At 46.6% G+C, this 15,514-nt stretch overlaps 1 protein-coding gene across 3 annotated transcripts in view; it reads left to right on the top strand.

The window, feature by feature from the left end:
• The window catches only part of RASA3 (RAS p21 protein activator 3), a 180,308-nt gene that overhangs the window by 107,614 nt on the left and 57,180 nt on the right, over nucleotides 1-15,514 (top strand). For 2 of the 3 annotated variants that reach the window (XM_038762059.1, XM_038762058.1), the window contains exon 5: nucleotides 7,539-7,615. In XM_038762059.1, the coding sequence (XP_038617987.1) occupies nucleotides 7,539-7,615 (77 nt within the window). Of the gene's footprint in view, nucleotides 1-6,441; nucleotides 6,464-7,538; nucleotides 7,616-15,514 lie in introns of those variants that run through there. The other variant, XM_038762060.1, reaches the window with a different exon arrangement.

Raw genomic sequence — 15,514 nt, 5'->3', positions numbered from 1 at the left:
AGATAAAATAAATAGAATAGATATGTACAAGTAAAATAAATAAATAGAGTAATAAATCCATACAAACATATATACATATATACAGGTGCTGTGGGGAAGGGAAGGAGGTAGGGCGGGGAAGCTTATGTTATTGTTATTATTATTATTATACTTTCTCAAGAACTTAGTAAGCACTCAGTAAATACCACTGATTGATTAGAAGATGATTGTTCATTTTATCCATTGTACAGCAATTCTCCCTTGTAATGTAAGAGGTAGGGCGGGGAAGCTTATGTTATTGTTATTATTATTATTATACTTTCTCAAGAACTTAGTAAGCACTCAGTAAATACCACTGATTGATTAGAAGATGATTGTTCATTTTACCCAATGTACAGCAATTCTCCCTTGTAATGTAATGTAATATATGTTGCCAATTTGTACTTCCCAAGCGCTTAGTACAGTGCTCTGCACACAGTAAGCGCTCAATAAATACAATTGATGATGATGATGATGATGTAAGAGGTGAAGGGAGCCAGTATTAAGAAGCCCCACGGCCTAGAAGAAAGAGCACAGGCCTGGGAAGCAGAAGACCTGGGTTCTAATGCCGGCTTCGCCACTTGCTTGCTGTGTGACCTAGGGCAAGGCACTTAACTTCTCTGTGTCTCCGTTTCCTCATCTGTAAAGTGGTGATTCAATACCTGTTCTCTCTCCTACTCAGACTGTGAGCCCCAGGTCGGGCAGGGACTGTGTCCGACCTGATTAACTTGTAACTACCCCAGCGCTTAGTACAGCGCTTGGCACAGAGTAGGTGCTTAACAAATACCCCAGTTGTTGTTGTTATTATTTTCCATTCATTCATTCAATCGTATTGAGCGCTTACTGTGTGCAGAGCACTGTACTGAGCGCTTGGGAAGTACAAGTTGGACTTATCTGCCTGCTCCACATCTTTGTATTTTCACTTAGGTCTTAGGATCCAAGAGAGTTCCACTGGAGACCAATTTCTAATAATAACTGTGATATTTATGACATTCCTAAATTTAAAGTGTATCACGCAACTAAAAAAAAACGAAAACCTAGAAAGAATGAAATGTAAAAGCTGCTTCTTTCAGGGTTCGGAGGTGGCTTCTGTTTTTGGAATCATTTCTCCCTCCGGTCACTTCTACTTATAGTCTGCGAAAACCACCCAAATTACCAAATGGCTGCTTTGGGGCTAAGTGTGATAAGCGCTTATTTCGAGGAAGAGAAACGTGAATGGCATTCAGGCTGTTCTCTCCTTTACCTCTGCTTGGAAAAGTCTGGAAGGGCCTGTGGGGTATTTTATGGTCGCTTTACTGAGATGGAGGGGCTTTGGGGGAAGAGGCCTCCCTTCAAGGCCCTGCTTCCTCCCTTCAAGGCCCTGCTGAGAGCTCACCTCCTCCAGGAGGCCTTCCCAGACTGAGCCCCTTCCTTCCTCTCCCCCTCGTCCCCCTCTCCATCCCCCCATCTTACCTCCTTCCCTTCCCCACAGTACCTGTATATATGTATATATGTTTGTACTTATTTATTACTCTATTTATTTATTTATTTTACCTGTACATATCTATTCTATTTATTTTATTTTGTTAGTATGTTTGGTTTTGTTCTCTGTCTCCCCCTTTTAGACTGTGAGCCCACTGTTGGGTAGGGACTGTCTCTATATGTTGCCAATTTGTCCTTCCCAAGCGCTTAGTACAGTGCTCTGCACATAGTAAGCGCTCAATAAATACGATTGATGATGATGATGATGATGTATATATGTTTGTACATATTTTTTTACTCTATTTATTTCTACATATCTATTCTATTTTATTTTGTTAGTATGTTTGGTTTTGTTCTCTGTCTCCCCATTTTAGACTGTGAGCCCACTGCTGGGTAGGGACTGTCTCTATATGTTGCCAATTTGTACTTCCCAAGCGCTTAGTACAGTGCTCGGCACATAGTAAGCGCTCAATAAATACGATTGATGATGATGATGATGATGATGATGAAGAGGATTCACCCTGGTGTGGCTTCTAGACTGTGAGCCCACTGTTGGGTAGGGACCGTCTCTATATGGTGCCAGCTTGTACTTCCCAAGCGCTTAGTACAGTGCTGTGCACACAGTAAGTGCTCAATAAATATGATTGATTGATTGGGGTAAGGGAGAGCAGTTCTCTGAGCCGGACACGGTGGCCTTTCTAAGAATTTCCCGGGAGAGTATTTCCTTCGGTAGAGTCGCTTCCCCGGCGTGTGTGGGGGACGAGGAGAGGATGAAGACAACCTGCCATCAAGCAGTACCTCCATTCCGTCTGTTGCCGTGGGTCACAGCCAACCTGCTACTATTTCCGACAGCCGGCTGCCCCGAGGCAGGGAAAAACGGGCAGCCCCCTTCTGTTCCATGCAGGGTTGTTATAATAATAATAATAATAATAATGTTGGTATTTGTTAAGCGCCTACTATGTGCAAAGCACTGTTCTAAGCGCTGATGACAGGGTTCTGTCTGCCTCCTCTACACTGTGTGTGTGTGTGTGTTTCGTCGGGGACGTCAAACCCCTGAGCCCCTGGTCCTAATAATAATAATGGCATTTATTAAGTGCTTACTATGTGCAAAGCACTGTTCTAAGCGCTGGGGAGGTTACAAGCTGATCAGGTTGTCCCACGCAGGGCTCACAGTCTTCATCCCCATTTTACAGATGAGGGAACTGAGGCCCGGAGAAGTGAAGTGACTTGCCCAAAGCCACACAGCTGACAATCGGCGGAGCTGGGGTTTGAACCCATGACCTCTGACTCCAAAGCCCGGGCTCTTTTCCATTGAGCCACGAGCATCCCCCAAGCCCCTGGACCTTGTGAGTTTGTTTTATGCTAATAATAATTAGGGTACTTGTTAAGCGCTTACTATGTACCAGGCACTGTACTAAGCGCTGGGGTGGAGACAAGCAAATCAGGTTAGACCCGGTCCCTGTCCCATAGGGGGCTCACAGTCTCAATCGCCGTTTTACAGATGAGGAAACTGAGGCCCAGAGGAGTGAAGCGACTTGCCCAAGGTCGCACAGCAGAGAGGTGGCCGAGGTGGGATTAGAACGCGTGACCTTCTGACACCCAAGCCCATGCTCTATCCACTACGCTGTGCTGCTTCTATTTTGGTATTTTAACCTCCCTCTGTTTTAAAGATGGGGCAAACTGTCTTGTCACAAAGCCAGTGATAGTGTTTGAGACATTCATGTTTCAAACCATGGAATCATCATCACCATCAATCGTATTTATTGAACGCTTACTGTGTGCAGAGCACTGTACTAAGCGCTTGGGAAGTACAAGTTGGCAACATATAGAGACAGTCCCTACCCAACAGTGGGCTCACAGTGCCTTAGTTTCCTCAACTGTAAAATGAGGATTCAATCTCCGTTCTCCCTCCTATTTCAGGCTGTGAGCCCATGTGGGACAGGGACTGGGTTCGACCTAACTGACTTGTAATAATAATAATAATGATAGCATTTATTAAGCGATTACGATGTGCAAAGCACTGTTCTAAGCGCTGGGGTGGATACAAGGTGATCAAGTTGTCCCACTGTTTAAGCACTGGGGTAGGTACAAGTGGTACGGAGAAGCAGCGTGGCTCAGTGGAAAGAGCCCGGGCTTTGGAGCCAGAGGTCATGGGTTCAAATCCTGGCTCTGCCACTTGTCAGCTGTGTGACTTTGGGCAAGTCACTTCACTTCTCTGGGCCTCAGTTCCCTCATCTGGAAAATGGGGATTAAGACTGTGAGCCCCACGCGGGACAACCTGATCACCTTGTATCCACCCCACTGCTTAGATCAGTGCTTTGCACATAGTAAGTGCTTAGTAAATGCTATCATTATTATCATTATTATTATCATTATTATTATTATTATTAGTCCATTCATTCAATCATATTTATTGAGCACTTACTGTGTGCAGAGCACTGTACTAAGCACTTGGGAAGTACAAGTTGGCAATTAGGTCGGACCCAGTCCCTGTCCCACATTATCAATCAATCAATTGTATTTATTGAGCGCTTACTGTGCGCAGAGCACTGTACTAAGCGCTTGGGAAGTATAAGTTGGCAACATATAGAGACAGTCCTTACCCAACAGTGGGCTCACAGCCTGAAATAGGAGGGAGAACGGGTATTGAATCCTCATTTTACAGTTGAGGAAACTGAGGCACTGAGAAGTTAACTGACCTGCCCAAGGTCGCACAGCAATTGGCAGACCTGGGATTAGAACCCAGCTCCTCTGACCCCCAGGCCTGTGTTGTTTCTATTAGGGCACACTGCTTCTCACCTCCGAGCCCCTGGATCTTGAGCCCCCAAGCCCCTAGACCTCAAACTCCCAAGCATTTAGAGCAGTGCGCGGCACATCGTAAGCGCTTAAGTAATACCGTACTTATTATATTATTGTTCTTATAAATGTTAATTGGGAGCCTGTGCTCTAGCCAGTGGGAAGGGGTGAGAAGCAGCTTGGCTCACTGGAAAGAGCCCGGGCTTTGGAGTCAGAGGTCATGGGTTCAAATGCCGACCCCACCAATTGTCAGCTGTGTGATTAACAATTAACTTCTCTGTGCCTCAGTTACCTCATCTGTAAAATGGGGATGAAGACTGTGAGCCCCCCGTGGGACAACCTGATTACCTTGTAATCTTCCCAGCACTTAGAACAGTGCTTTGCACATAGTAAGTGCTTAATAAATGCCATCATTATTATTATTATTATTGCCATGCTGACTCTGTTGTATTGTCCTCTCCTAGGCACTTAGTACAGTGCTCTGCACACAGTAAGTGCTCACTAAATAGCATTTGTTGATGGTGATCCGGATGACGAGTCACTTAGCACCCACAAACCCAACCTCTCCCTAACCATCCCCCCCCTCCATTCATTCACTCACTCATTCATTCATTCATTTGTACTGATTGAGCACTTCCTGTGTGCAGAGCACTGTACTAGGCACTTGGGAGAGTTCAGTATAACAACAGTCAAACTCATTCCCTGCCCACAGTGAGCTTACAACCTGCTAAACATTCCGCTTGCTGCTTCGGAGGAGTGAGTCGAAATACCACTTCACCACAGCAGTCTTCTAATTTGAACTTCATTGATTCATTCAGTCCTATTTATTGAGCGCTTACTTTGTGCCAAGCTCTGTACTAAGCATCTGGGAGAATACAGTGTAACAACAGTCCGACACATTCCCTGCCCACGGTGAGCTTACAGTCCAGAGGGGGAGACAGACATTAATATAAATAAATAAATTGCAGATATGGACATAAGTACTGGCTCTGCGGTGTCAGGTTTGCTACCTGGAAGGCCCTCTAGACTGTACGCTCGTTGTGGGAGAGGAATGTGTCCCAGGCAGGACGCCAGACCTGTGTATGTACTCCAAAAAGTGGCTACCAATCAATCTGCGCATCAGGCAGAAACTCCTCACCCTGGGCTTCAAGGCTCTCCATCACCTCGCCCCCTCCTACCTCACCTCCCTTCTCTCCTTCTCCAGCCCAGCCCGCACCCTTCGCTCCTCCGCCGCTAATCTCCTCACCGTACCTCGTTCTCGCCTGTCCCGCCATCGACCCCCGGCCCACGTCATCCCCTGGGCCTGGAATGCCCTCCCTCTGCCCATCCACCAAGCTAGCTCTCTTCCTCCCTTCAAGGCCCTACTGAGAGCTCACCTCCTCCAGGAGGCCTTCCCAGACTGACCCCCTTCCTTCCTCTCCCCCTCGTCCCCCTCTCCATCCCCCCATCTTACCTCCTTCCCTTCCCCACAGCACCTGTATATATGTATATATGTTTGTACATGTTTATTACTCTATTTACTTATTTATTTTACTTGTACATATCTATTCTATTTTTTTTATTTTGTTAGTATGTTTGGTTTTGGTCTCCGTCTCCCCCTTTTAGACTGTGAACCCATTGTTGGGTAGGGACTGTCTCTATATATTGCCAACTTGTACTTCCCAAGCGCTTAGTACAGTGCTCTGCACACAGTAAGCGGTCAGTAAATATGATTGATTGATTGATTGAATGTGTCTGTTTATTGAGCACTTAGTACAGTGCTCTGCGCACAGTAAGCGCTCAATGAATGTGACTGATGACCCTTGCCAAGTAACTGGAAGCCTCTTTTGGTTTCCTCCTCTCTCATCAACTCCGTCTGAGGGGAAGCTTTGTTTCCTCACGTTTCCCCCCCACCCACTTTTCGGTACAGTTAGCGACTTTGTGTGTGATTTAAGTAATCTGGGGTCTTCCGTAGCCCCCAAAGGCAAACCATCGTGGGACCAATTGGGAGCTTTGATGATGGAAGCTCTTTTGGGGGGAACCCATTAGTGGCTTCAATCCCCCGTATCCCTCGGCTCCCCGTGAGGGCGACTGGTTTTAAAAGGAAGACAGCTTTGCTGGGGGTGAGGTGTGGGCTGTTGCTGTTTTGTTTTTTTTTTTAACGTGTTTTTGCATTGAACCACAAATCTGCAGCTGGTGGAAACTGAAGGTGGGTGAGTTGCTGTCTTCTGTGGCTTTGAGGTTGTTTTCTTCTTGAGGTCTGCTCTGTGATATCACTGAGCCTGAATTCCTCAAATGGCTGTGTTTTCAGATGGAGAACAAGACTGAGACAAATCCCTGCTTTGGTTACTTCTCTGGGGACATTTTGGAGAACAATAATAAGAGAATCGTACTTATTAAGTGCTTACTATGTGGCAAGCACCTTACTAAGCGCTAGGGTAGGTACAGGTAATCAGGTTGGGCCCAGTCCCTGTCCCGCATGGGGCTCACAGTCTAAGCAGGAGGGAGTAATAATAATAATAATGATGGCATTTGTTAAGCGCTTACTATGTGTAAAGCACTATTCTAAGCGCTGGGGGGATACAGGGTGATCAGGTTGTCCCGCGTGGGGCTCACAGTCCTCATCCCCATTTTACAGATGAGGTAACTGAGGCTCCAAAAAGTTAAGTGACTTGCCCAAGGTCACACAGCAGACATGTGGCTAGCGTTCTCCGCTAGAATCTAGCGGAGAACGCAAACCCTGGAACCAGTTATAGGTAAAAGGAAGTCGTAGAGCGGATAAGATAGATAAGATGTACTCTCCCAAGTGCTTAGTAATAATAGTAATTAAAAAATGGTACTTGTAAAGTGCTTACTATGTTCTAAGCCCTGGGGTATATATGAGTTAATTAGGTTGGACACAGTCCCTGTCCCACATGGGGCTCACACTCCTAATCTCCAGTTTACAGATGAGGTAACTGAGGCTCAGTGACGTGACTTGCCCAAAGCCGCACAACAGACAATCGGCACAGTCAGGATTAGAACCCAGGTCCTTCTGATTCCTGGGCCTGTGCTCTGTCCTCTAAACCACGCTGCTTCTCAGCCTTAGTATCTACCTAAGTGCTTGACCCATAGCAAATACCATTATTATTATTATTATTATTATATAATGGTATTCATTGAGTGTTTAATGCCTTTAATATCATTGGTGACCATAGCAGTACAATTGATTGATTGATTGGGTTGGTGCCCTCGGATGGAGTTCTTTCATTTCATGAGGATCTTTTTGTCATCCTGCGTTTCAGGGTAAGGTCCACCTGGAGCTCAGGCTGAGTGAAGTCATAACGGACACTGGAGTCATTTGCCATAAACTCGCTACACGGTAAGTCGGGAGAAGAAAGAAGCAGACGATCGCGTGTGCTTTGTGGGGGAAAATGCACATTACAAAAGCCACATGTCACTCAGAATATCAAGGGGGAAACTGTGCATGTCCTTCCCCAGATCTGAAGAAACATGGCCCTTTCCTCCTTCCCCCAACCCGAAGAAACATGGTCCTTCAGGCACATTTCCTCCAAGAGGCCTTCCCTGACTAAGCCCTCTCTTTTCCCTTTCTTCAACTCTCTTCTTCGTCTCCCCGACTTGCTGCCTTTATTCATCCCCCATCTCAGCCCCACGGCACTTCTGTCTGTATCTGTCATTTATTTATATTAATATCTGTCTTCCCCTCTTGACTGGAAGGTCTTTGTAGGCAGGGAATGTGTCTTTTATATTATTCTATTGTTTCTCACAAGCGCTTAGTCCAGTGTTCTGCCGACAGTAAGCGCTTAATAAATACGATTGACTGACTGACTGACAGGAAGCTATCGAAGAGGGACATTTGAGGCGTAGAATGGATGCTAAAATGATCCCCGTTTTCCTCACAATGGGTTGCTTCCCTTGAGTTGCTAAAGTCCTGCCCAGGGAAGGAGACGAAGGTCACTCTGTGTGGAGAGGGAGGAATAGCGTATGAGCGAGTCCAAAAGAGGAAAGGGAGCTGACTGTGGGAGGGGGCTGGAGGCTCTCAAATATGGCATCCCTTATTTCTGGATGGGAATAGGAGGAGCAAGACTCAGTGACCCAACATCACAGTGCTGGGAACTCCTTCCTAAAGGGCTACCAGTCTCCCCTTCTCTCCCTCTCTGTCTTCTTTCCAGACTTGGTACAGATCCAAATATGAGTAAGGGGGATTGGTTGGGGAAGGCCTCCAGGAGGAGACGTGATTTTAGGAGGTCTTTGAGAAGGGGGGGAGAGGTGGTCTTTCATATTTGAGAAGGGAGTTCAGGCCAGAGGGAGGGTGTAGGCAATGCGTCGCCGGCGAGATAGGCAGTAGGAGGAGGGCCAGTTGAGGGCTTTAGAGCCAATGGTGAGGAGTGGATGGGTAACCACCAGAGGTGCTTGAGGAGCAAGGAGATGTGGACTGAACGTTTTTGTAGAAAAACAGTCTGGGCAGCAGAGCGAATTCAGTATGGAATGAAGTGGGGAGAGACAGGAGGCAGAGAGGTCAGCAAGTCAGTCAGACGTATCTATTGAGCGCTTACTGTGTGCGAGCGCTGTGCTGATGCAGTAGTGAAGGTGGGATATGACAAGGGCTGTTTGTACATATTTATTACTCTATTTATTTATTTTACTTGTACATATCTATTCTATTTATTTTATTTTGTTAGTATGTTTGGTTTTGTTCTCTGTCTCCCCCTTTTAGACTGTGAGCCCACTGTTGGGTAGGGACTGTCTCTAGATGTTGCCAATTTGTACTTCCCTAGTGCTTAGTACAGTGCTCTGCACATAGTAAGCGCTCAGTAAATACGATTGATGATGATGATGATAGTAGTTTGGATGTTGAAGAAAGGACAGATTTAAACAGTGTTGTGAAGGCGGGGCCAACAGGATCTGGTGACAGATCGAATAGGTGGGTTGAAAGAGTGAGGCGAATTGAGGACAAGGCCAAGATTATGGGCTTGTGAGACAGGGAGGAGAGTGGTGTTGTAGACTGAGGACATCAGGACTTGGATGGAAAGATGAAGTGTCCCGTTTAGGACATGTAAAGTTTGAGGTGCCCGTGGGACATCCGAGTAGAGATATCATGAGGGCTGGAGGAAGTGCCAGGCTGCGCAGAGAAAGAGAGAAGTCAGGGCTGGAGAGGTGGTTTGAGGAATCATAATAATAATACTAATAACGATGGCATTTATTAAGCTCTTACTGTTCTAAGCGCTGGGGAGTTTACAAGGTGATCAGGTTGTCCCACGTGGGGCTCACAGTCTTATTCACCATTTTACAGATGAGGGAACTGAGGCACAGAGAAGTTAAGTGACTTGCCCAAAGTCATGCAGCTGACAAGTGGAGGAGCTGGGATTTGAACCGATGACCTCTGACTCCAAAGCCCGGGCTCTTTCCACTGAGCCACACTGCTTCTGTAAGCTCATTATGGGCAGGAAACAGGTCTACTAATGTACTAATGTACTGTACTAAGCCCTTAGTTCAGTCCTCTGCACATAAGCGTCAATACCATTGATCGATTGTTGTATTGTTCTCTCCCAAGCACTTAATACACTGTTCTGCACATAGTAGGCACTCAATAAATGCAACTGATCAATGTAGAAGCAATTGTTCCATCAATCAGGAGTATTTTTGAGAGTCTGGTGCAGAGCCCTGTTCTAGGTATTTGAAAAAGACAATCGAAGTAAGAAATGGTAACTGGTAATGGTAACTGGTAACAATTGTGGTATTTCTTAAGCACTTACTATGTGCCAAGCACTGTTCTAAGCACCGGGATAGATACAAGGTAATCAGGTTGTCCCATGTGGGGCTCACAGTTTTAATCCCCATTTTACAGATGAGGTAACAGAGGCACAGAGAGGTGAAGTGACTTGCCCAAGGTCACACAGCACACAAAGTGGCGGAGCTGGGATTAGATCTCCTGACCTTCTGACTCCCAGGCTGGTATTCTATCTACTTGGCCATGCTGCTTATCACAGTTAGCAGGGGAGAGGCTGTGCCCGTGCTGGATGCCTTAAGTCCGGTGTCCCTGCAGCCTGATTTTCACCCCGACAGGGCCAGAGCTTTGATCGCATTATGCCGTGTGTGGTTTCCGTCGGCTGGAAGCAGAAGACATATCTTTGCACCAGACGCTTCGTGCAATTTAGCCCCGCTGCCGTCTAATTCAGATTAAATTTCAGACAGGAAAGTGAACCTCGTGTGACCTTCAAATTGATTTCTTGTATATCGTACGTTTGGGCATCCTTTATGGGTAGTGGTCTTTTTTATTAATGTCTAAGGTCCTAAAGTGTTTTCCATGTAGCGAAGCCTGGCTTGGTTGAAGAGCCTGGGCGTCAAGACGACGTGGGTTCTAATCCCCACTCGATCAACGGATTGATCGTCAAGGAGAGTCTTTGAGGAAATGTAAGAAAACTTCATGTGTTCCACGGGAACTTCCCCGGAGTGATGTCGGATGCTTTAGTTTACTGAGGCGTCCTGCTGCTTCACGCATCGCCCTGAATTATTACATAGAGCTTGTAGTTTCCGGAAAGTTGCTACTCTAGCCCTGCCTGTGAAAGGGAGGCATCCGAGTCACGAGCAGCTGGTTGGGCAGGCAGAACCCCAAGACGGGTGGTTTGGGTGTGTTTACTTCTGAGGGAGCCGAGCGCATCACTGATAATCCCCAAATAATGACACTCCCTCCCTATGGCATCTGGGTAGTGACTCTCTTCCTGAAGGTACAGGCTGCCTGATTGCTTAGAAGCTGGAAGGAAGAGGCAGGGCAGACCATCCAAAGGCTTCGGTGAAGGCTTTTCACTCCTTTCAGTTCAGTTCAATCGTATTTACTGAGCGCTTACTGTGTGCAAAGCACCGTACTAAGTGCTTGCCTTGGAGAAACTCAGGAGAGAACTGGGGCGTGCTCCCAGCCCGAGCTCAGTGATCCTGCTTTATCCTATCCCTCTGACAGCTGCATCGGCCTCCTCGCTGACTTCCCTGCCGTCCTGTCTCTCCCCACTCCAGCCCATACTTCACTCTGCTGACCAGATCATTTTTCTACAAAAACATTCGGTCTCGATCTCTGTACTCCTCAAGAACTTGCGGTGGTCGCCCATCCACCTCCGCGTCAAATGAAAACTCCTCACCGTCGGCTTTAAAGCAGTCAGTCACCCTGCTCCCTCCTACCTCACGTCTATCTCGCCACCGACCCTGTATATATGTTTGTACATATTTATTACTCTATTTATTTTACTTGTACATATCTATTCTATGTTTTATTTTGTTGGTATGTTTGGTTTTGTTCTCTGCCTCCCCCTTTTAGACTGTGAGCCCACTGTTGGGTAGGGACTGTCTCTATATGTTGCCAACTTGGACTTCCCAAGCGCTTAGTACAGTGCTCTGCACACAGTAAGCGCTCAATAAATACGATTGATGATGATGATGATGACCCCTCACCCACGTCCTGCCTCAGGCCTGGAACGCCCTCCTCCTTTATATCCAACAGACCACTCTCCCCACCTTCAAAGCCTGATGAAAACCACATCTCAACCAAGAGGCCTCCTCTGACCATTCCCCCTCCTCCCTCTTCCTTCTGCGTCGCCCTGCACTTGGATCGGTTCCCTTTCTTCGGCCCCACAGCACTTTTGTACAGATCTACGATTTTTCTAAATGTCTTTCTCCCCCTCTGGACTGTAAGCCCCTTGTGAGCAGGGAAACATGCCTACCAAATGATATTCTTATGTGGCAGTTGATGAAATCTGCTTTAACTTTTCATGGACGAGGTTGTGGGCTTAACTGAATTTCCCCGGATTTGAAGCAACATTGAGGAAGGCACAGAAGCCAAACTTTGATAACCCGAGGCTGTAAGCTTGTTGGGGGCAGGGAATAACAATAATAATAATAAAAATGATGGTATTTGTTAAGTGCTTACTATGGGCCAAGCACTGTTCTAAGCGCTGGGGTAGATACAAGGTAATCAGGTTGTCCCACGTGGGGCTCACAGTCTTCATTCCCATTTTACAGGTGATGTAACTGAGGCCCAGAGAAGCTGTGACTTGCCCAAAGTCACACAGCTGACAAGTGGCGGAACCAGGAACAGAACCCACACCTCTGACTCCCAAGCCCACGCTCTTTCCACTAAGCCACGGTGCTTCGCACAATGTGTCTGTTTATTGTTGTATTGTACTCTCTCAAGTGCTTAGGGCTCTTCACACCGTAGGAGCTCAGTAAATATGACTGAATGAATGAATGAATGAAAATGACTTTTGACCTGTCCCTCGTGAACTGTGAACCTCTAGACTGTGAGCTCCTTTGTGGGCAGGGAACAAGTCCACAAACCTTGTTAATATCGTGCTCTCCCAAGCACTTAGTACAGTGCTTGGCACACAGTAGGTGCTCAGCAAATTTATTGAGCACTAACAGTGTGCTGAGCACTACACTAAGCGCTTGGGGGAGTCCGATGTAGCAGGAAGACACTGCAGTCTAGTAGAGGAGATCTATTAGACCTTTTCTGGTTGAGCTTGTTGTGGGCAGGAATATGTCTATTTGTTGTTATATTGTACCCTCCCAAGTGCCTAGTACAGTGCTCTGCACACAGTAAGCACTCAATAAATTCAGTGGAATGAATGAATGAGTGCTTAGGGCCTTCCCAGGATGTATAGATCCCCTCTCTCGGTTGTGGTGTGACCTTGGGCAACTCATGCAATCTAACTTTTGGTTTCTTCTTATCTAAAATGTGGTTAGGACTTTTTCCTGCTTGCCTCCTTCCCAGGGAGGTGGTGAGGATTAACATGATGAGCATCTGTAAAGGACTTTGTTGCCATCAGATGAAAGGCACCAGGGTTACAGGTATAGAAGCACCTGTTCTCTGTGAATCATCAGTGCTGCTTGTTGCTACAGCAGCCATGGGAACAAAACCTAGCTCTGCATTTCCACATAGGGAGATGAAGGACACTCTTTTTCTACTTGGCCGAGGAAAACAAATCTTAACAAAAATCTGGAATAACCCCTCTTATAACCCCCCACCTTTAGAACAGTGCTTGACACCGAGCCCACTGTTGGGTAGGGACTGTCTCTATATGTTGCCAATTTGTACTTCCCAAGCGCTTGGTACAGTGCTCTGCACATAGTAAGCGCTCAATAAATACGATTGATGATGATGATGGTGAGAGCTTCACAAATATAATAGTAATAAAACTAATAATGGGGGCTGTATTCCCTGAGCACTGTAGGTCAATTGGTCATGTTTATTGAGCACTTACTATGCAGAGCACTGTAGGGGGGAGTACGGTATGAACAGACACATTCCCTGCCCACAGCAGATTTACAGTTTACTTGTTTTGATGTCTGTCTCCCGCTTCCTAGACTGTGAGCCCGGTGTGGGCAGGGATTGTCTCAATTTGTGGCTGAAAAGTGCTTAGTACAGTGCCCTGCTCACAGTAAGCACCGAATAAATACAATTGAATGAAACCAAAGACGTGACCCCAGCGTCTAATAATCATCATCAGAGTATTTGTCAGGAGCTTACTATGTACTAAACTCTAGGCTGGGCATAATTTAGTCAGATCGGACACACTCTCTGCCCCACACAGAGCTCACAGTCTCAAGATGGAGGGAGACCAGGTATTGAATCTCCCATTTGACGGATGCGGAAACCGAGGTCCACAGAAGTCAAGCAGCTCGGCCAGGGCCACACAGCAACCAGGTGGCAGGGCCGGGAATTAGAACCCAGGTCTGTGCTCTGTCGACTAGACCACGCCGCTTATCATCCTCATCATCATCAATCGTATTTATTGAGCGCTTCCTGTGTGCAGAGCACTGTACTAAGCGCTTGGGAAGTACAAGTTGGCAACACATAGAGACAGTCCCTACCCAACAGTGGGCTCAGAGTCTAAAAGGGGGAGACAGAGAACAAAACCAAACATACTAACAAAATAAGATAAATAAAATAGATATGTTCATGCCGCTTATCTGGGGAACAGAATGCTTCAGCGCTTAGAACAGTGCTTTGCACATAGTAAGTGCTTAATAAATGCCATTATTATCATTCAGTCCCCTCGACCAGCTCTCCGGCGGAGGAGCCCGGAGTTTTTAGGCAGGGCGGAGGCAGGGCAGGAAGCTGCAAGGTGAGAGCTTGGCACCTCAGGCTCGTTTTATGAAAAACCTTCCGTTTTTGACTCTGAGAATCTTTGCGTCAGCCCCTGGAAGCATGCAAGCGCGGCGGCCCAGATTCAGCTGCCCTTGCCACCAAGCGGCTTTTTCCTGAAGGGTCCCATTCGTCTCCTTTCATTGTACTTTCGAAGGTGGGTGGAGAATGACTCACCCTGATGTTTTCCAGTCTGAAGAGCCACCCTGCTGAGTTGCAGCGTAATGTTCAACAAAGGCCACGTTTGTTTTGGTCTCTGATGAAAGCTGACTGTCTCAGACAGTGGGGAGAGACAGGTGGATGCCTAGCAGGGCAGGATCAGATCTGAACCCCATCTCCTCCCCCCTGCCTGCCCCTCTACTTTCCTCGATCCCATTGCAGAGACAGTCACTGCGAGATAGACTGTCTCGTGGCCTGCGACGCAGTGCATCACCAGAGTTTGCGTTTTTTGACGTCGTCGGTCAGTCGGTAATATTTGTTGAGCGCTTATGGTGTGCAGAACACTGTACTATGTGCCTAGGAGAGTTCATTCATTCATTTCATTCAGTGATATTTATGGAGTGCTTACTGTGTGCAAAGCACTGTACTAAGCGCTTGGGAGAATACAGTATTAAAATAAAAGACACATTCGTGCTCACAACAAGCTTACAGTGAACAGGGAGTTCATAGTATAACAATATACTCATTTTATATCCCCCATTTTACCTCCTTCCCTTCCCCACAGCACCTGTTTTTATGTATATATGTTTGTATGTATTTGTTACTCTATTTATTTTACTTGTACATATCTATTCTATTTATTTTATTTTGTTAGTATGTTTGGTTTTGTTCTCTGTCTCCCCCTTTTAGACTGTGAGCCCACTGTTGGGTAGGGACTGTCTCTAGTTGTTGCCAACTTGTACTTCCCAAGTGCTTAGTTCAGTGCTCTGCACACAGTAAGCGGTCAATAAATATGATTGATTGATTGACTGTGTCTGTTTATTGAGCACTTAGTACCGTGCTCTGCGCACAGTAAGCGCTCAATGAATGTGACTGATGACCCTTGCCCCTCTAGAATGTGACCTTTTAGACTGTGAGCCCACTGTTGGGTAGGGACTGTCTCTATATGTCCCCTGCCATTTGTCTGCT

The sequence above is a fragment of the Tachyglossus aculeatus genome, chromosome 20 (assembly GCF_015852505.1).
Source record: "Tachyglossus aculeatus isolate mTacAcu1 chromosome 20, mTacAcu1.pri, whole genome shotgun sequence".
NCBI classification, from domain to species: domain Eukaryota; kingdom Metazoa; phylum Chordata; class Mammalia; order Monotremata; family Tachyglossidae; genus Tachyglossus; species Tachyglossus aculeatus.
Note: the sequence above shows the minus strand (reverse complement) of the source record. Positions and strands in the feature narration are given on the sequence as shown.